We start from the raw sequence: 22,246 nt of genomic DNA on the forward strand, positions 1-22,246 counted from the left end.
GTGTGTGTTCAGGGGACGTGGAATCTGACCACCTACTTAGAACGTCCCCGTACTTTAGTAACACACCCCGCATAAAGTCAAACTCAGTGCTCGTTTGCTGCTGCTTCTGTCCACCCACTCCTGTTCCCTGTATTGTGCTGAAATGTTTCACAAGGAAAATCCGTTGTTTTCGGTCCCTCTGGGCAATGACTCTGGACTTCTTTTGATCCATTGCTCAGCGGGGCATACAAACACAGTGACTCACTGAGTTGTGCTACAAACCTCAAGACTGATTTTGGATTCAGACGAGCATAGAACTGACTGAAGCACACTCCATAGTTGGCAAAACTTCTGACTTGGGAACCCTTATAACACATTTTTTTTCGGACAAATATGCAATAGTCTGTAGTAGGTGTATGAGACACTACTACAGGACCTGATGGGCAAAAAATATTTTTTAGTGCCGACGTGGAGATTCCAGAGACTAACCCTCCTCCTTTACCTTGATACAGCCTTCATTTGTGCTTCCACGCGCCAAGGGAGCTTATTTTTCCCCCCTTTCCAGCTTACGCTAAGGTCTTATTTTGCTCATATTTCTTCTGCTCCCTGGGTGGAGTGAAGAGGACTAGCTGCTAAACAAAAGGGTGCTCTAGTCCCCCCTGGGGCAGCTCTGTTGAAAGTCACCGGAAATGAAGTATACAATAGAAATTGTAGACTTCTTGTCTCACAAAGGCATTTCTGACTCTAGGTCGTAACGCCCTTAAAAATGTACTCGCAAGTGTTACAGGCATAAACAACTCATTTACTTCTGATTTCTCAGAAACAGACTTTGATACATTTATTGTGTTTTGGTGGAAAAAAAAAAAAACAGGCCAAACGAATTATGATCACCCATTTAATGCTTACTCTATTATTTAAACCAAAAGTTAGAAAATATAAATTCCTATCATCTAAGGTTCTGGGATCTGGAATTTTAATTGTGTTGAAGTCAAGTGTTTCATTTTAAAGCACTATAGGGTGTCCCTTTCCAATCAGCTTGCGCAACTATTTGCCATGAATGCATTTTCAGTAATTATTGGTAAATTTAAATAGCAGATGGCATTCTTCAAATATAAAATCTGACAGAGAACCATGGGGTAATTATGAATAATAGCCATGTAATTTCAGAACAAAAGAGGAGACTTGGTGTGGAGATTGGGAGTGGAGGAGGTTCACCTAGAGTTGATATCTGTTTCTCACCAGAAGGCCACACACCACGATTTACCCCCACTGGTGTGTTTATGGCAACTGTCTCTTATTACAGTGTACCGCCAAGCTTGAGCCCAAAGTCACCAGCGCTAAGGTAATTACTCACTGCCTTTACAGAAACCTCCAGCCTTCCCAAATAGAAACCACATGCTCTAATAGGCTGAACATATTCAAAATACCTCTTAATTTGTTTAATAAGTAGAAAAATGCAATGTTAACTGCTGGCTAATTCCTTATTACCAAGAAAATTACAGTAGAGTATAGACTTCAACATCAATTGAGCCGTTTACCTGGAGGCCTGGTGGTTTGTGGTGGGCCAGGCCAGACCTTCAAGTGAGAAAAACAAAGCCCCTGCCTAGAGAAACATCTCAGATTCTATGTTCTTAAGACCTGACACAGACTTCGCTCATCTGTGTAACAGGGGTGCAACCAGGAAAGTCAAATGCACCTTCTGTTACTCCGGTATAGAGAGGGTCTTGATTTCTTAAATCCATCCGGCTCTAAGAGAGAAGTGTAGAGAGCGATATTTCTTTGCCAAAAAATTGCAAACCTTTCAAAAGTTTATATCGTGGTTGAAGACCCATCAAGACATTTTCTCAACGCCTTTTAATGCCCAGAGGAGAGGTGTTACTTTCTCGATGAGTGCACTTTTATAATTCTAACGACATTTTCTTTACTATTTCTTGTTATCGCTCATAGCTGAATTAGTGTAACCAGTGAAAGCCTCATGTTTCTACCCTCTACATCATATGGTTTTAATTAGTGTATCAAAGAATTTAAATAGCGTGTATATTTATTATATATGTTTAAAGAGTACATACTTTAAAGCAGCCTCTGGTCAATATATTCCAGTAGGATGATTTGAAAAGAAATCACTCACATCTTCTCTTCCCATTAAAATGCATGTTACGGCCTCTATAATGTTATGAATCATCCCACAGTTGAAAGCTCCTTTACTATTACTAAGCACCCTGATATATGTAGCAGTGCATTTTAATCATTAGTAGTAAAAGAAATATTATGGGATCACTTGGTACTTTGGTGGTGTGTGGGATAATCCAACTTTTGGGTGAGTTTTGCATGACTGAACATCTATAAAATCTCCTTCGCGTTTTTTTCTTTCAGTTATTATTGCTTTAACTTAGGAGCTCCACCATTCTGTGCTTATAGGCAATCATGACATGAAAGCAATAAATGTTGCATTTTGTCTTCAATTTAATTTCTTATATAAATCTGTTTCAGTAACTACCGACAAGGTGTGTCATGTTTCTGCATGTATTAAACGTGCACAGAATCGTTTACAGTAAGCTCACACATAAAGTGGATTCATCTCTACTAAAGTAAGATTAAAAACTTGTGATGCTTAGGAAATGGATGCAACGATCCTGCCAAACTGCGAAGGGAGGGGGATTCTTACCTAGCAAAGGAGTTCTTAAAGGGTACGAAGCTTGGTCTCAAAAATACACTTAGATCTGTTCTCACATATGTGAGGAGGAAGATGTTCTACTTTTTTGGCAAATGCTCCACGAAGAGGGTTCTTTCCCAGCCGCACCCTGCTGTGTTCTTTCTGGACTGGAGCATTCAGAGCTCGCTGCCCTGCTTACCGTAGTTGGCTAAACCCCATAGAAGTCAAGCCCTGAGATAACCGGCGAAGATATGACAACAAGTGGACATATTTCCCAAGGACGGGGGTTTCATAAATGCAGGAAGGTTAGCACAACCACTGGTGTGAGGGGAAGTCAGAGGACGTGATCATAGTTCATGGGAACCAGCAATGCAGGATGGGCCACATTCAATTTAGTTTCCTTTACAGGCTTAAAATAGAGCCATTGTAAATTATGTCAGTCTTTCTCAAATCATGAAAATGATTGTTAAAAATGTCTCAGGAATACACAATGTGCATTGTTGTGTGGCTTTGATGTGTGAATGATGAGAGCGTATGATATAATGCAAATTAAATAATGGTAGAGCAGTCACAGGCTTTTCCCCAAGGGGAGAGGGAATAAAGGTAAAGTTGCCGGTTGAGGAAAAGACTGTTTTATTTTGTTTTGGTGCTACGACTTAGAATTCTCAAAGTGGTCTAAAAATTTAAAGGGGTTCCTGTTATGTGTCGTGCTTAAGACTTAAATTTTTACGATTCTGTTAGGGTAGTCGTTGGGTGGGAAATCAATGCATGCTGGAATTGGGCTTTTCTATAAATATTTAAATACACAAATATGATGCAAAATATTATGCAATGGGGATGACAACAATATTTCTATATGAAGTATTGGTGCTGCCTCAAGACATTTGTCAGGTTGGACGCCTTGCTTTGGAATCTAGTGAAATGGGGATATCTGTGTTTGGAGCACCCAGATTGGTACCTCCAGCAACTTTTCTTGGCTTCCTAATTGAAATTTTGGGTAAACCAATTGTGATACTTGCTAAATTCAGCAGCAATTGCCATAAAGCCTGAGATTCTTTTTTGTTGTTTGCACACAGGTGAGGTCTGCCATAAATCCTATACTCAGTTTTCAAACCTTTGTCGTCATAAGCGCATGCATGCTGATTGCAGAACCCAAATCAAGTGCAAAGACTGTGGACAAATGTTCAGCACTACGTCTTCCTTAAATAAACACAGGAGGTTTTGTGAGGGCAAGAACCATTTTGCGGCAGGTGGATTTTTTGGCCAAGGCATTTCACTTCCTGGAACCCCCGCTATGGATAAAACGTCCATGGTTAATATGAGTCATGCCAACCCGGGCCTTGCTGACTATTTTGGTGCCAATAGGCATCCCGCTGGTCTTACCTTTCCAACAGCTCCTGGATTTTCTTTTAGCTTCCCTGGTCTGTTTCCTTCCGGCTTGTACCACAGGCCTCCTTTGATACCTGCTAGCTCTCCTGTTAAAGGACTATCAAGTACTGAACAGACAAACAAAAGTCAAAGTCCCCTCATGACACATCCTCAGATACTGCCAGCTACACAGGATATTTTGAAAGCACTATCTAAACACCCACCTGTAGGAGACAATAAGCCAGTGGAGCTCCAGCCCGAGAGGTCCTCTGAAGAGAGGCCCCTTGAGAAAATCAGTGACCAGTCAGAGAGTAGTGACCTTGATGATGTCAGTACGCCAAGTGGCAGTGACCTGGAAACAACCTCGGGCTCTGATCTGGAAAGTGACATTGAAAGTGATAAAGAGAAATTTAAAGAAAATGGTAAAATGTTCAAAGACAAAGTAAGCCCTCTTCAGAATCTGGCTTCAATACATAATAAGAAAGAATACAGCAATCATTCCATTTTCTCACCATCTTTAGAGGAGCAAACTGCGGTGTCAGGAGCTGTGAATGATTCTATAAAGGCTATTGCTTCTATTGCTGAAAAATACTTTGGTTCAACAGGACTGGTGGGGCTGCAAGACAAAAAAGTTGGAGCTTTACCTTACCCTTCCATGTTTCCCCTCCCATTTTTTCCAGCATTCTCTCAATCAATGTACCCATTTCCTGATAGAGACTTGAGATCGTTACCTTTGAAAATGGAACCCCAATCACCAAACGAAGTAAAGAAACTGCAGAAGGGAAGCTCTGAGTCTCCCTTTGATCTCACCACTAAGCGAAAGGACGAGAAGCCCTTGACTCCAGGACCCTCCAAGCCTCCAGCAACACCTGTCACAAGCCAAGACCAGCCCCTGGATCTAAGTATGGGCAGTAGGAGTAGAGCCAGTGGAACGAAGCTGACTGAGCCCCGTAAAAACCACGTGTTTGGGGAAAAGAAAGGAAGCAATATTGAACCAAGACCCGCATCGGACGGTTCCTTGCAGCACGCTAGACCCACTCCTTTCTTTATGGACCCAATTTACAGGTAAGGGAGGATAGGAGACGGTTCGACGTGGACCTGTGTACGGAGGGCAGTTTTTACATTCTAATGCTATGGCTTGTAACAAATTCTTTTTGTTATTAATATAAGGCAGAGAGTAGAGTTGTTTGATCTAGTGAATTCATTTTTTACTCAGACGGTCAACTCATTAGGTTTGGACTTATTTTTGGATGTCTCTGAATTTGGGGTTTGAGATGAGGCCCACAGAGTTCTTTCCCTTGACAACAAATTTATTTTTAAACACATTTTTTTAAGTGGAAAATATGGGAAAGCCGTATTTAAAGCAAGTTGTCAAGTGGCAGAAGAATGAGGCTTCTGAAGGATTAATGCAAATATGTGTGGGGACTTAAATGGGTCAGGATATTTGGAATGAGATGGGACGTAGAACAGCACGAGTTTTCTCTTTGTTAACCTACCAACACATCCTTAGTAAGTACTGTTCATATTCTGTTGCTAAATAAATCTCCCAGGAGCCCAAAGTAAATGAAATATCAGTTACAAAAATGTCTTGTATATAATGTGAATGGTTGGTTTTGAAAAACGCGTCTCTGTTTATATCCTCATTATCCAGTTTTCTTTGATGCATCCAAAAATTCCTTCAGGGAAACATACATGCTTAATAAAAAGCCTCTTAGGCAGTATTCTGTAACACTCATTTGACATTCAGAAAGATTTAGTTTTTAAACACCAGCTTTCTTTAAAAGTATGAGTAATAGTAATTATGCTTATTATGTACTTAAATATTACCAAGCATTTTCACATTTACTTTCCCACTCAAGTCTTGAACATTGTCAAGAAATAATGGAAGGTGTGGATCACTGTTTATTGGACTTGTTTAAGATGAGACTATTTTCATATTTTTTGCCTGATTCTCTTTTACGAACAATTTTGTGCTACTCTTTCATTCAGTGATACTTACTGATTCTTACTACTTAATAGGAACTATAGCCGCAAACCCTTTTGCACTAAGAACTCCTTTTCTGCCTCCTATTATCTATAATACATTAAGAAATACTGCCAGTATGTTGAGGGCTAACCCCACTGGAAGGGGATTAAAAAGGACGATACAAAAATATCTCTAAGCCATTGGTATCAAGCTTGGGCACTTTTTTTCAATTATTATGTCTTGATTCCTGTGGCAGTCCCAATAAGAGAAGGGAAAAGAAGGGAAAACAGCATTTCCATATTTTGCGTGTGGATTATATGTCACACATTGCCAGAAAGTTGTGTTTCCAAGTCAGTGATACATCTCAGCCCTTTGTGAAGAGAATTCCTCAGACTTTCTTTCTTAGACCCTTCCAGTGGCAATGGGCTTTCAGCTCCTCCATACACCCATTACACTCTTCTCCTTCACCTCCTAACCTTCCTCTTGCTTAGTCGCAACTTGGTCTCCTCTCTTTTATTTAACTCTGAATTAAGAGTCTAGGCCTGTCATTTTACCAAAGTCATGAAAGACCTAAACACCAGTTTTAGTGTAAGACCTGAGTTGAAATCTCAGCTTCCCCATGTCTCAAGCTTTTTTTTTTTAATCCATAAAATAGGTATAAGAGAGGATCTATCTCAGTAAGTGAAATCGTGTATGCAAAACATACCATATACAAAATTTCAAGAAGTGGTAGCTGTTTGTATTAATTTTGATTCTATTTTTAAAAGTGTACTTATTCAACAGTTCTTAAAAGAAAATTACCAACAGTTGGTGAAAGAATTTAGTCCACTATCTTGTTTCCTGTATACTTAGTGGAAAATAGAATGACAAACATTTCTAAGGCAGAAGGGATATGTAGATAAATTTTTATATGTCTTCGTCTATCTTCAAAAAGGTCCTCTTCCTTTTCCCCCCACCCCCTTTTGCCTGCCCTGTTTGTCAGCGGTGGCATCCAAAAGAAGACACCTATGCCTCAAGGAGTAGGTAGCAGGGTGCATAGTGTGCTTAGAAACGCTCCTGCTGTCATTGGCAAGGACGAGAGAAACATAATGAACATCTGGGGGAACACTTTCTTGGTAGAAAATGACTTGAATTTTCAAAATGGACTCTGTCCTCATGATTTCAAAATCATCCAGGCTTCTTGTCTCCATTTGAAATGGAAAAGGTACAAATGTGTGACCAATGCCTCTAGCTTCATGACTTTTCATTTTTTATATTTCCTCACTATTGTTATTACTAGTCATTCAATTGGATTTTGCCATTATAAATAGGATCTCCTGTCTTTGAGGTGCCCTGAGTATTCTTCAAGAACTGAACAGATGTCTTTATATTTTTATTAGTGTGCTTCCCAGAAACCTACCATTTGCTTTATTGTTAGCTGTTCAAAATGTCAGTAATTATATAGTGATTGATATATGAGACTGATTCATCTCCAAAAACTAATTTTAACCTTTCAGAGTAGAGAAAAGAAAACTAACTGACCCACTTGAAGCTTTAAAAGAGAAATACTTGAGACCTTCTCCAGGATTCTTATTTCACCCACAAGTAAGTATTTTGAATTTGAGACTTCAAGCTTGTAAACTAACTTGTTGATCCTGAAAAGCAGGTGCAATGAAATGAAAGAAATCTTGAGAACATTAGGATTTCCTATGACGCTGGTGTGGAAGAACACAGGAAATTCTAGCAGAATTAAAACCCAAACTCTTTAAAGAAAAAGAAATTAATATATGTGTAAAAACAACGTGTTTTGAGATGTTAAATTATTGTCTGCTGTTAACTACTTATTGAGCCAAAGTGTATTTTGGAGTGAGCAAAATTCAGTTGAGAAAATAAATATTGAAGTTGTCTTTTATGTTTAAAAATTACTGCTAGTAAGAGATAGATTATACTGTGATTCGTCCCAAACTCATGAAAGTCCTTCAAGTTCCTTTAGTGCTTAGATAAAAAACAGGAAATGAGTCTACCTGACAAGTTGTTACCATAGAGGGTGAAGGAATTTATCTAGAGATCACTGGGCATTCCAGCGAAGTTCTGTAATTGCACAAGAATTTACCACAATACACAGAGCCATTTGCTGAATGGAGCTATGTCCATTTATCAAAATATATATAGTTTCTCATTGCGAGGAGAATGCAAAGCAGTGCCATCTAATTGGTTCATCCCTCTGTCCTTACATATTAGGTTATTTTTAAAAACTGGTTTACATAGCAATCAACATGAGAATTCTATTGAAAGACCAAATATATTAACATCTTAAATGTGTCTTTTTACCTGACATTTTGTTTTTTATTTCTAATTTTTTTAAAGGATATAAGCTCTGCTCTTTGTAGATGGTAAGCAAAATTTTTATGAAAGTATTTGAAATCAGTGAACTAATTTATTCTGTTTCAGTATATTCAAACTAAAGATTATGCTCTTCTAATAAAATTGGTGGAATTTTATGCAAGCTGTCTTAAAGAATGTTATGAGGTAATTAAATTATCTGGGGATATGACTCTCCCTGTCCCTCTGCCCCCTCCCCCTCTGCCATCTCTTCTTCAATTTTACAAGTACTTCCCCAACATCCTGAATGACGGAGTATGAGAGTGGAGTACATCTTCTGGTTAGCTGGAAAAATCTATCGTTCTCTCTATATCAAAGTGAGAAAATACATGATTTACTATTAAAGGGGCTAGAAATGCTCCAGTTAGTATTCGTTTTATATAGAAAGGCTAAGGAATGATATTATTTATGTAGTTACTTTATGGAAAAGAAACAAGTTATAAAATAGGTAACTGTTTATCAGGTACTTGTAATTTACATTTAGGCCGATTAGAATCGCCCATTCGGGCCTCACGGGCTAGGAAAGCTGAACATAACGTGCATTTTGTGTCCGTGCGCAGACGGTGTATCTTTCTTGATACCTTACTTTCTAATTATAACTAACTGCTCACAGGGATATTATAGTTATATACGTTTAGTTACAATAATCAAATTGTTCTCATATTCTAATTATCTTTAAAATCTAACAACTAATCACTTCCAAATTAAGTGCAATGGGTACATGGTATAACGGAGGGAAAGAAGACTGGGATTCAGGATCCTCGGGTGACTTGGTCTACCTGGCACTTAGTTCCTTATCTGTAAGATGACAGAGTTGGGCGTTAAGTCCCTATTCTTTCTGAAATTCAAAGAGCACTAGCTAGCCAAAGTAGATTCACTAGTTCATGAGATGGGCAAGTTTGTCTCCCAATAATTCCACATGTGCATGCAAGTGTCAGAGTATGTACATATTTTTAATCAAATAATATAAGAAAAATCTACTATCTCTTGATATTTCCGAAGTGAATGAAGGATCACAAAAGATGAGGCATCTGTCCAATGCTGGGAGCAGGGCAGTGCTTCTCGCAGAGCCCCGCAGACATGCGTGTAGCAGCACAGTGGCAATGTATGCTTCCTTGCCACACCACAGGGTCGTGTCTTGGTCGAAGGGATTGCCTATTGCCACTATTAGAACAGGACCCAAGAGTGATAATCGAAATTTTAACACCCTGTATGTCATGAATACTGACCAATAGGACTGGATTCCTGGCATTCTGGAGCAGGACCTTGGAAGTCCTCGCTGCACCAACCGTTAATACTGTAATTGCTGGCTGGCAGGCTGACTGAAGAGTCTTTTGAGTTGCGGCCAGGACGGAAGGGGGACCATTCAAGGTTCTCAGAGCAGAGGCTATTTACCAACTGCTACAGAAAGATTTTATTATTTTTATAACCATTGTGGCTGTTTTCGTGCGTAATGGCCCTAGCTCACAGGGGTACAGGTGAAATAATGCTGTTGCCTGGGAGAAGCTTGGGTCACCCTCTTTTTCATCAGGCCTTCAGACCAAGGAGTCTGTTCTTTCAGAAAATCTGCCTCAAATGTCCTCAAGTTTCAGCGGAATTCTTCTTTCTTTCTAGTACTCTATCAATTCCATCCTACCCCAAGATCCACTTTCCCATAAATACAAAGACAACCTGCCAGGATTTGGGGCGAGAAATGACTGCTTTATGACTGGCTTTCCTGCTTATTAGCAAAAATGCTTAGATTTTGAGCAGTGCAGTTCATTTCTTCTCTATCAGGGTGATGGGAACACCCCTTCCAGCCTTACCTGGCTAGCTGTGCAGATTAGTTGTTCATATACATAACGTGGTACAATGCGTTCTGCCTGGCAAGTGGAAGGACCTAAATGAGGAAAAGCTTTCATTATTCATGAATGCAGAAGTATTCCATTTTGAATGTAAAGGAATCCCAGTAAAATACTGTCCTGCCGTCCCCTGAGCCCAGCTTCTTTGGCAGGCCTATCCGCGTATCTAGAAGTACTCAGAAGGATGCTGACTGTGTTCTTGGCACTGCCTCCTTGGCCAGCAGTAAGAGTGGCACAGAGCAGGGGGCCGAAATGGAAGCCCTTGCCTCTGCTCCCAGGGCTTGCCATGATTTTGTAGCTAAATACATGCTTGGATAAGACTATTCATTGCTTCAATTTCCATTTAAAGTACAGTGGAGCAAATCACAGGGTCCCTCTGGGACTTCTTATCTTTGTCTTCCAAAGGGGAATAATACTTTCCCTATGGATTTCTCATGGTTATAATAATAATATCGTCATCATAATGAAAGAGACCACATATTCTTAATGCCTTCGGGACAACATAGATATAGGTATATAAATTCTTGGTACTGGTATTCTCTGGGCAAGCCTGATTTTATAATTTTTGTATGTCTTTGTATTCTACTCAGCATGTCCCTCCCCAGGGTACGTTTCCTAATCAATGAAAGGTGAACACTTCAATGATACTTAGATATTTATTGAATTTTACTAAAAGATTATCAGGCCATCTCACTGTCTCTTGGAATAATGATATATATTTTTAAATATCTTGTCAAAAATATCTAGAAGATATAGGAACACATGCAAAATTAAAAGATAATTGCTGGGGTTTTTTTGGGTTTTTTTTTGTTTGTTTTACTTTTCAGGGTCTAAATTCCTTGCTTTGTTCAATTTTTAAGTAAAGTATGCTTTCCATGTCGGGCCACTAGAGGACTATTTAGACTTCTATTTTTCTTTTATAAAAAAGTTAGTTTAACATAAGGTAGAAATAAGTACTATAGAGTACTACCTGGTTAAAAATTGTTTGTGGGGTCTTAGTTTAGATTATAATTTTGAAAAGGAATGACAGCCACAAGTAGGTGAGATGGAGGGAATGGTATTAATATGTGATCTCTGGAAGGTCCTTCACTGGGTACTTTGCATTTACACTGATGGCTCATTTGAACTGCCATAGAAATCATTTGCTGGTTATGCTGTTGTAAAACTGGCTGTTATGCCTCGGTTTGGTTTTCCTCTACTCTAAATATGTTTTTGGTTGTTAATCCATTTTATTTCCAGATGTTTGGCTTTGTATACATCTGCAACAAAGACTCTGTTTTACTTCTGTTTCTCTCCTTTATTCACTCATTTTTTATTTTCTTCTTTTAAAGTGTTTGACTATCCTGTTACTGTATCCCAAAGAACTGGGAAAAAATTAGTCTTTTTCCAAGTTATCATTTATATATAGATGTGAAAATTACTGAAGTCTTTTGTCCTTCATCTTCTGTTTTGCTTTCTTATTGTTAGATTGCCTCTGCAATAAATTTTTTATCCTTAAAAACTATGTATCTTCCTTATTAAAGATACCATAACTCATAAAAGCAAGAAATATCCCCCTTAACCAAGCAAAATGGTAATTTTAAGGATACAGCATTTGTGCTTCCTGGAAGAGCTCCCAATTCACTGAAGTTTTCCCTAGTGACTCTTGTCATAAGTTGACATAGGAGGCTATACATTTGTAATTCTTTTAATTAATATCCTTATGTGTTTTGACGACTAATGGTCTGAATCCCATGCTAATGAAAGTCAAGCAGTACATTTCCAAGTACATTACCTTTTTGTTACTCAGTGATTCATGTTTGAGTCAATATCTTATTGTCTTTGTTATTAACATTATACAAATGCAAGAGACTAGATTTTTTTTTTCCTTGCTGGAGATTGCTCAAGTTTTATTTATTAAAGGTTAGAACTTTTGTTTTGCAGTGAGTGAAAACAAATAAGAAGAAAGTATCTACTTTGCTATTTAAGATTTGTTAGTAGGTAATGTTTAGCTTTCTTGGAAAAAAAGAACATTCTGGTTTATAACCTTGATTCTAAAATTTAATTTAGGTAAATAGAGGAAATCCAGCAGTGTTATAAAAACATTTAATTTTCATTTCCAGAGTCTTTACTCAAGGTACAGTTACATAATAAGCAAAAATTACAAAGTCCGTATAAATGTTAATTTCTCAAAGGATAGATTGCAATAAAGATACTGATACAGAAGTAATTTTTTGTTTTTGTTTCAATTTTGCTCCCAGTTCCAACTGCCTGATCAGAGAACTTGGGTAAGTTTCCTGCTTATATTTTTGACTAAAATAACGTAGCATTAAAAGAAAAACAACTTATATTATAAAATGCTGTACAGACATAAAGAATTCTGAGCCGCTTTCCATTAAATGATACGGCTTTCAGCAGATCGCTTTCCAGCTTTGTCAAGCTGCAAAATACTTTTCTGTTTTAATTGGGCATTTAGTGTGCTATAAATTGTTTACAGAAAGAAGTTTATTTTATAAATTTGACCCATTCCATGTAATTATACCTTGATGTAGAACTCTTTCTCGGCACTTGGGAGAATGTTGTTAAAAGAGCCTTCGAAATGGGTCACTAAGTGGAAACAACCATTATTTGGGGGAGCCTGTATCAGCATGTTAAAGATGCTTTTGATAAAGCCTTCAAAAGGTTAAAACCTCAACTTACATGTAGACACAAGCTGACATTGGAATTCACATCCGTATATCCCAGGGCAGAACTCGGTTCTGGCTATTTGGAGTAATAAGACTAAATGTTTAAAAATCCATATCTAACTAGTAAATGAATCTTTCAGCCTTGGGTCTCACTTCCTCAGCTTTCAGTTCCTATTTCCAGATTCAGTCAGTTGTCAGGTAATGATACTAAGGGACAGCTTTATTTTTTTGTTCAAGATACAAAGAAGACTGCTTATTTAGTTTTCACTCTCAAATAAACCTTGGGTCGATAGAAATACATATAAATAACATAGTACAAAATTTCCTCTGATTATATGTGCTTCTACTTCTTCACTCTCTTCTTTACTCAAAACTATTTCTGATTCTGAGATATGGGTAAAATCTTGGAATATAGTTCAATTTTTTGTCACCATATAATTATATATAAATTATTTTAAGTCAGAGCACTTTAGCACTTACCTTTGTCCTCTATCTGACATTAGATCTTCTTTACCATAAATTCCTTCATTTTATTTCTTCCGTGGAGTATGTGATGAATTGTGATTTTTCTCATTTTGATAGATGTTTAACGATTAAGTTCATTTATTTCAAAAGTATAGGAGAAGAGAGAGAGAGAGACTAAGACTTTCTTAGACAAAGTTGTACAGCTGACGGGGTCGTGCTTTGATTACCCTGGGCCTGTATTCCCAGAGTTCCTCTTCTGTCTTCCTCGGCAGAGGTCCATCCTGAGCATCGTCCTGCAGGGTCCTCCTCCTTTCTAAGGTCGAGTATTACTTGACAGTACTATGTGGTTGGCTGCTTCATCCACAGGTGCTATCCCCTACAGAAATACCCACTGGTTCTACCAATTTACGAAACCAATTCCGATTTTAAGTAAGACTCCCTTCCTGATAATACAATGGTATAGAAACTGCTGTTGCAATGCTTTGGAAACACTTCCATTCCCTACATCACAGGGTTTTCAGAGCTACGATTTATATTCGTATTATAAAACATAGATATTAGTGGGAACTACTAAAATATTAAAGTTTATAATTTTAGTGGTAAACAGATTCTAAGGGATTTCATAATCCTGACTGCTGTGAATGTGATACATGGAATGAGATAGCCATAAACTATGAATACTTACTTCTCCCCCAAATGGCCACGATTTTGAGATTTCTCAAGATTATCAAGTGAATAAATATAGAAAACCACCAAATCTACAAACTTTCCCATCATAAGTTATTTATGAAAAGTTAGTTGTTTTACGATAAAAGCATGTGTAATCTAATTTGTAAAACATTAGGTCACATAATTCATGGTGCCATTGGACATATCATTTCATATAATCAGATTGTCACTTTCATGGTTTTAATGAGAAACTTCTTTAGGTCATCAATTATTGGCTGCCAGATAATAAATGTTAAGCTAAGTGCTTAGGACCCAGTTGATGATATCTTGCCTGCTGAAATGTTTTTAAAAATACTAGCTTTATTTGACTAGAGAGATAGCTACATTTTTTGGTAGGATCTAGGGAATTCTGTCTAAATATTAGTTTGCGTCAGTATAAAGTTAATAGCCTCTTGGGGACTGAAAGGGGGTGCAATGACTTCCTCTTGCAGACATCTGGCAGCAGATACCATCAACAACTATTATATATATAAATAAAAATTACTGTTCCATAGAAAAAAACCCTGTCATTTACTGATCAGAGATTAGCCTATGACATTAATAGGACACAGGGCAATGCATTTCTATGATCTAATTTTTCCTCCTTTATTTTCCCCATTCTCAGCAAATTCTTTTTTATAGTGGTACACATTGCCCTCTATATTGGATTTTTCACAATTGAAATATGTATTTGCTAGACTCTGTTTCATTGATCCCAATTCATATTGATTTTTAAAATACCAAGCCAGACTTTAAAATGAATGTCAAAACTTGCTACTTCTCTTGTAAAAGGCATGTTATTTCAGAAAGAGCATCACACGAGTCAGCCCGCAGAGTGAGAAAGTTAGAGTTGTGACCCATGCACCAGATGAAGCTCATCTTAATCCAAGACAGAGGCAGACTGATGCTGGTCATAGAATTGCTAACGTACCCAACTGGCAGATGTCTACATCACTTCTATCTGTCCTAATGGGGAAACTTATTCTTTTCAACTGAGGTCAAGTGGTATGAGAGCAAATCTTATGAAGATGAAAGGGAGGAATCAGTGGTGGCTTTTATGTTCAGTGGCTGCTAGCTGGACAGAAAGTGGTGTGCGTGCGTGCGTGTGTGTGTGCACGTGCATGGTGTTAATAACTACCCTCGGCTCACTTCCCATCTTCTTCTCTCCCTTTTCCCCACTCTTATTTAGTCCTCTTTTCCTTTGACACCGGAAGCCAAAGGTGGGGGTGGCTTTTAAAAGAAGCATTCCGGTCACCCCTATTTTATTTCCTGTTATCTTTAAGGATGTCAGTGTTGTCAAGCCCATAGTGTATTTTCTTGTTTCTTGATAGTTTCCCCAAATCGAAATAGTTTGAGGTAATGTAATCACAGTGCTCTTTCTTCAAAAGGAGGTATTAGCCACTACTAAAACGAGATATATTTTTCAACAGCCAATTGCTCTTAAATAACTTGAAGGACTTGTAGTTTATATGTGCTAGAGATGAAAGCCAAGAGTAATAGTCATGAGTAAGCTATTTTCCGTATAAAAGCCGAAGTGTTTCTATAAGATATATCACCACGGGAATCTGAGTGTGTCAGCAGGGCGGACACTCAAATGATTTAAAACCACTAGATAATGAAACTTTACTCAAATATTAAATGTACATAAATAAAACATTAATAATCATCACCCATGCACTTACTCTTCTTCCCAATAAATACATGCGGTAGTGACCCTGCCCCTTGCTTGTTTCTGCTAATGAGCTTGAAGGCCAGAGGTCATGTTTCACTCAGACAACTTACTCCACGGAGGGTGGAATATCAAAACGATTTTTCTGCAAGAAACAATTAGGAGGAATAAATGCAAATAAAATAGTATCATAAAATATTTCTGGATTGATTTTTAATAAATAAAACCCAAAGTAAGATGAAAATGCTAACGCTCCGGCTAGAGGGGGATAATGACCGTATTCTGCAGGGACAGAGTTTCCGCCACCCTCTCTGGGCAGCATCATCATTCCATATCTCTGCCCTGTGATCAGTGTGTGTCAGAATCCTTCATAGTGACAAATGTGCTGTCCACTTGCATCTGTGGAGAATGTTTTAGCAGCTGAGTGATTATGAATCAAACCCCTGAGCTTAGAGCCCCTACCGCCTCCCAGTGCGTTCACATTTGTCGTCTGACAAGTAAATGTATCTTGACTTTCCTCTGAGATTTTTTGCACCGTGTTTGATGAAAGACATTTGGCAAATCGGCAGTGGTACCCTGTACGTTGCAATTTGTAGCTAGCATTAGGAGTCCGGGCATGAGATGAGAGGGCAGGCTCCAGGATAAAGGGAAAAGACAGAGCTAACTACAACATGAATAGTCATTTGAAGGCTCGAGCATACACTATTCCCTTTGTAAGAAAAGAATCATCGTCTGGCCGTTCTGTTAAGATTTTGCTTCGCCGTAAGGAGTCACTGGTATTCTGTCCCACCGCACAGCCGTGGAATAGAGATTTTGTTAATTTTCCTTTTGAGTAGGAACTGTTGCCTTTTCTTTCTATCCTGAGCTCGTAAATTAGGGCTTCAATTCGGTCCTGCCATCCTGTCAGTGAAAGAATCGTCCTCTTGGGTTAAACAGTTGTTTGAATGTGCAGTTACCATTCTTGTCCTTGCGTGGAGTCTCCCGGTCTCACACCCCAGCTCTTTGAGAAACACAGAGTGCATACAGAGTGCAAACACCTTTTTAACAGCGTTCTGAGCTCTCCAGTGGCATAGTGCCTGAGAACCAAATAAATAATGGGTGAGCTGATTTAACAGGATGGCCTGAGAGTTTGCTTTTCTACTTAAAAGTTCAGTAGTAAGCAGCTTCCAAATAAAATATGAGCACTAAGGAAACTTAACATTTTGAGAGGGTTGAAGGAAAGGGGAGTCCTCCGAACTGAGGACAGTAAGGATCAAGCTGTCTTTCACAGTAAATGCTGCCCTCTGATTGTGACTGTCAGATGTATGTGCAGGGGGACAGAAGCCTGAAGATTATAAGCAAATAAATTAGGTTGTTTGAGGGGAAGAATTAGGCAGGATAGTTTTTAAAGATTATTTCTCTAAGAGTGTGGTCACGTTAACTACTCCCCTTATAACACCCATGCCAAGTTATATTACGTGAAGTCATGATGATATATCATGAACTGTCATTTCAACTCAGTCTTTGTCCAGAACAAATTAATATTTCATCAAAATTCCTCGTATGTGATCCCACTTTAAGTTGCATATGCAGGTATTAAGTTAACCTCGTCTTAGGCGAAACACTGCTTACATACTAATTTTTTTCTTTCTGCATTACACACATTTGGCTTAAGCTGTAACTTTGGAACACTCGATGTGTTTCGTGCTGTGAATTCTTTTCATGGGATGCCATGCTTCCTATGGTTTTTATTACCTAGGAAAGACACGCAAGATCTTTCCCTGTAATGTCCAGGTTACTATTGATGTCCATAACATAATTTAATAAAAAGCTTTATTATCACTTATGTATTTATTACTCAGTTCTATATCAAATTATGACAAAATGACCTAACCAAGGTCTTTGGAAGAAGTTCACCCAGCATTCTATAAGCATGGTTCTACCTTTGTTACTTCCTAAATCAACGAGTCCTCTCGTTGTCTGTCTAATATGGGGACAGTACAACCTTTTTCTCTAGTCCACTGCATTCAGCAGATTTGATCCTTCCCTTTTCTTGATGATTTCTGGGTTTGCTAGAGACTATTACGGAAGAAAAGATGTCAGACGGGTCCTTCATGGTCTTGTGCTCTTGCCTTTCAGATGTCAGCTATTGAAAACATGGCAGAGAAGTTAGAGAGCTTCAGTGCCCTGAAACCGGAGGCCAGCGAACTTCTGCAGTCAGTTCCCTCCATGTTCAACTTCAGAGCACCTCCCAATGCCTTGCCGGAGAACCTCCTGCGGAAAGGGAAAGAGCGCTACACCTGCAGGTGACCACAGGGCCCAGGACAGCCGGCTTTCCCCAAGTCTCCCCTCCGATTGCAAAAGGCCCTGCTGTTTGTTTTGGAAATTATTCTTGATTGGATGATTAATCGTGACCATGATAGATCTCCAGCACTTCAAAGTAGTCTTTATTTAGGGAGATATAAAAATAGTGGTTTTAAAAAACTATTATTAAATGAGAATTTTAACACAGGCCATTTGGTTGTGATAAATGAGGTTGGAAACAGTCCAAATACTTGTTTCACTTTGATATTTATGAATTTTCTTTCACAGTTAATTATTTTCATGCAAAGGGTATAATACTACTGTCTTCGGGCATACATTTATTAATTGTCATGGCATTGAAGAATAAGGCCATTAACAAAGGACGAATAAGGTCGATAAGTGAAGAAAGCTAGTTAATAAGTTTCTTGTTACCCATCAGCATTACAGTAAAGCTTGTTTTTTTTCTTTTCAATAAATTGTGCTTATAATTTCTGAATTGTCTTCAGAAATTTGTGGCATCTGACTCAGGCATATCAATTTATCTGCTCTTTGGAAAATGTGTCACTTTCTTTCCAGAAAAGCTTTTATAGGACCATACCTTGATGGATGAGGTCTTCGAATCTTGTCTGATCTGATACCGCTCAATGTACACAGTTGTCACCACAGCTAACATGTAAAATGAGTTGAAACATTTGAAATCTGTTTACATCAACCCAGAATCACAGACTCTTGTCATTTTTTTATCCCCTTGTCTGGTTCAGTTTCGCGACTATAAAGATACAGAGTTAATAAAAGAGGCGTATGGGGGTCATCAAAACTAAAGTCTATTTTCATAAACTGCTTGCTTATGCATGAGCAAATTCAACCAGCTCTCATAACGCAGCCTTTATTCATGGAGTTATTTTTATCTGTAGAATGGCTTTGTTGCAAATTTTAAATACCAAAGACATGTGAGTTCCATGCAAGATTAATTAAAGCAGGAATCAGCATCTGGCTTCTACGCGGCTTGAGTGAAATAAAGTCGATTGTGCTGACTTTCTCTTACAAACATCTTTCATAACAGATACTGTGGCAAGATTTTTCCAAGGTCTGCGAACTTAACACGGCACTTGAGAACCCACACAGGAGAGCAACCTTACAGGTTTGACAATGATTTTTACTAAATACCTTGATAAATATCATGGTAATTCGAGTGGATATTGCCACAATTTTAAAGGAGGCTACTTTTGTGCATGTCTGAATGTATTGACTAATGGCTAGGATAACAAATAGAAGAGTTCTAATTTTTTAAATCGGGGTTCCTGACATCTCAGTTTTAAAGGGCTAGCAGGATCTAGCATAGAATAAGCATTTAAGAAATGTTAGCTATTTTAAAAATTATTATTATTATGATTGTTTTAGAGAGAGAGAGTGGGGTGGGGAGGGGCAGAGGGGGAGAGAGAGAAAATCTTAAGCAGGTTCCATGCCCAGCGCAGAGCCCAACACGGGGCTTGTTCTCGAGACCCTGAGGTAATGACCTGAGCTGAAATCAAGAGTCAGATGCTTAACCGACTGAGCCACCCACACGCCCCCATTTTAACAAATTATTTTAATGCTCTCTCTTCTCAATAATCAGTGCTATATTAATTGACAGTAATCAGAACATTGCAGCCTTCCTTTCTCAAGCCTTAAACCTTTGTTAGGAGTTGACAAGCTGTGTGTAACTTTATTTCCCTTGTATACCTAAGTCAGTGTCCCCAGGTCCCATTAGGAGGTTTAAGGAATAAACCTTAAACCTGGAGAGAAGGAAGGCGATGAGGAACTAGGAGGAGAAGAGAAAAAATAGAATATATTGTGGAAGGGGGCAATTCTACCAAAAATTTCTAAACCACATGACACATGGGACATGTGTCTAACTTTAATATTATTGACTACTAAAGCATGAAAATTATCAAGATCCTCTTCAGTTTTAAAATATAATCTACATTGCTTTATGTGCAGTGCTTTGCACATAGTGCTAGGTGTTCATAAGTATTTTTTATAAGAATAAATGTTATTTATCTTAAGTCATATAGTAATTTCATTCTACTTTGAAACTCTTATGCATTGCATATGCGTAAAATTATTTTTGTCTGCATGCTCACTTTTTCCATTAAAATCAATTGTTTCTCAGGTTTCAAAGACTTTCTTACATATAAGAAAAAGAAAATGGGCAGACCAATGAATGCTCATTTCAAGAGAATTGAAATTTTAAGAGAAAACTGGAGGGACTTAAGCTCAAAAAGTAATAAAAGTGTCTTCTTAAATTCTTTGCTTTCCTACACGTTTTATAAATTACCAGTCAGAAGTGGTACTTCTACTTTATAGGTAATAGAATGGACTTTATATAGTAAGTCTCAGAGAGATATAAAAATGGAAGTTGTTAGGTGATTTCCCTTTTTGAGAAAGATTTCAGATCCCAGGAATTCTGCTTCAAGTGAAAGAAAGATTTCAGCACTTATGTTTTATTATGACCAAGGATCTGGTATGCGACTATATCATGCTCATTTTGCTCTGTACTTGAATTCAGTGATTTTATTCTACCCCATAAATGGTATGTGTATTTTTGAAAACACAGGCCAGAATTTTGGCATAGCTAGAGATCTTAAACCATTATTTGTCTAGCTTCTCTGTTCTACAAGTGAAGAAATTCAGATGCACAGATGTTAATTGCCTTCTGTAAAGCCTGGTATTAAAAGATCCAGAATTAAAACCCAGAGTTGGAGCTCCCATGTCAGAGTTTTTATCTCACACCGTGATCTCAAAGGCTCCCATGACCCCTCTGTTTACATCCAGATTCTTAACGAGTGTATTGCTCATGATATATGTATTCATTTTAAGAATTTTTGAAACTTAACTACCCACTAATTTATTGGAGCAGAATGCAATGGTTTTTTTTATTTAGGAGCACTCAAAACTTTTGGCCAAGACATTAGCAGAGGAAAGATACAAAATAACAGATGATTATTGTGTAGAATGTTCTTATTGGCCGGTTTTATCTATAGTTGAGTGAATGGTGTCTACTAGATACGAGCAGAAAGCTGGACGCATGTCAAAGACAAAATCTTTCTAATTCGTACGTAGAAAATGTTTTGCGTGAACAATGTTTGATTGGGAGTATACATTTTCTCTAGCGGTGTTGTCTAGGTTGTTCTGCTCGATACAACACAACTGTGCTAATTGTATCATTATTCTCATTGTAGTGGGCCTTGGGAGTCAACAGAGTTATTCCAGAGAAGGTCATGACTCATATATATATATATTTTTCAAAAGCAGAGGCTAACATACTACAACGACTATGAATGTGGGGTTTCACACACTTTTAAATTAATATTGTAAGTGAGGAAAGTTGAGGAGCTTCATCATGCCAGGGCAGATTTTTAAGGGGGAAAAATTAAATCAGTCCTTGAGTCGGTTTATTGATACTAAGCCAAAGTAACTTGTTTAACAGATTTATTTTCCCCACGGAACTAACTAGACTTCTGGCATCACGTAGAGACGGCCGTAGAAACCCAAACACTTCGAGTGGAATGGGGTGATTTCTGATGTAGAGCACTCGAACCACTGAGTCTACATTCAGAAGTGGGAGGAGAAGGGCCCTTCACATATGGAAGAATAAGTTAAAGATTGTCTGGCTGCTAGGTTAAAATTTTCACTTAAAAATCACCTAGAGAAAGCTCATGTTTGTCTGTTTGTTTTCCCAAGCAACACACATACAAAAAAAGCCCCACAAACAAATAATGCAATCTTTACTTTAAAATGCCAAAGGAAAATACCCCATAAATTGCCACTTTTCTTCTTTATCCATAAGAGCTGGGGAGTGGGGGGGGGGTTACATTTTTATTTAGGATTGAAGGAGAACTTCAGAATAAGTTACTTTTTTTTTTTAATTGCATAGAAGGCAGAAACAATTAGCCCCCCAAGAATAAGTGTTTTCCTGGAAAACCTACCTGGTTCAGAAATGCCATGAACTCTATAGGGACAGAAATGGAAAACTGGAGGGAATAGGAAAAGCAGATTAATAAAGAACTTTATTTCATTCCAAAAGGAGAATTAAGTGCCACTCTTACTTTCTTTTTTAACAGTTTAAAGGTGGGGGCACCTGGGTGGCTCAGTTGGTTAAGCATCTGATTCTTGGTTTCCTCTCAGGTCGTGATCTCAGGTCCTGGGATTGAGCCCCGCAGTAGACTCCACACTCAGCTTCTCTCCTTCTCTCTCTCCCTTTGCCCCTCCCCATGCGTGCTCTCTCTCTCTCTCTCTCAAATAAGT

The 22,246-nt window shown here is 38.2% G+C and overlaps 1 protein-coding gene across 7 annotated transcripts in view; it reads left to right on the forward strand.

The window, feature by feature from the left end:
- MECOM (MDS1 and EVI1 complex locus) overlaps positions 1-22,246 on the forward strand; it is a 62,817-nt gene that overhangs the window by 27,316 nt on the left and 13,255 nt on the right. For 4 of the 7 annotated variants that reach the window (XM_040621631.1, XM_040621625.1, XM_040621626.1 and 1 more), the window contains exons 7-11: positions 3,709-5,065; positions 7,463-7,550; positions 12,409-12,435; positions 17,795-17,961; positions 19,023-19,100. In XM_040621631.1, coding sequence (XP_040477565.1) covers positions 3,709-5,065; positions 7,463-7,550; positions 12,409-12,435; positions 17,795-17,961; positions 19,023-19,100 — 1,717 coding nt within the window. The remainder of the gene's footprint in view (positions 1-3,708; positions 5,066-7,462; positions 7,551-12,408; positions 12,436-17,794; positions 17,962-19,022; positions 19,101-22,246) is intronic. The other 3 variants (XM_040621628.1, XM_040621629.1, XM_040621632.1) reach the window with 2 other exon arrangements.

This window comes from Ursus maritimus, unplaced genomic scaffold (assembly GCF_017311325.1).
Source record: "Ursus maritimus isolate PB19 unplaced genomic scaffold, ASM1731132v1 scaffold_4, whole genome shotgun sequence".
Taxonomy (NCBI): Eukaryota; Metazoa; Chordata; class Mammalia; order Carnivora; family Ursidae; genus Ursus; species Ursus maritimus.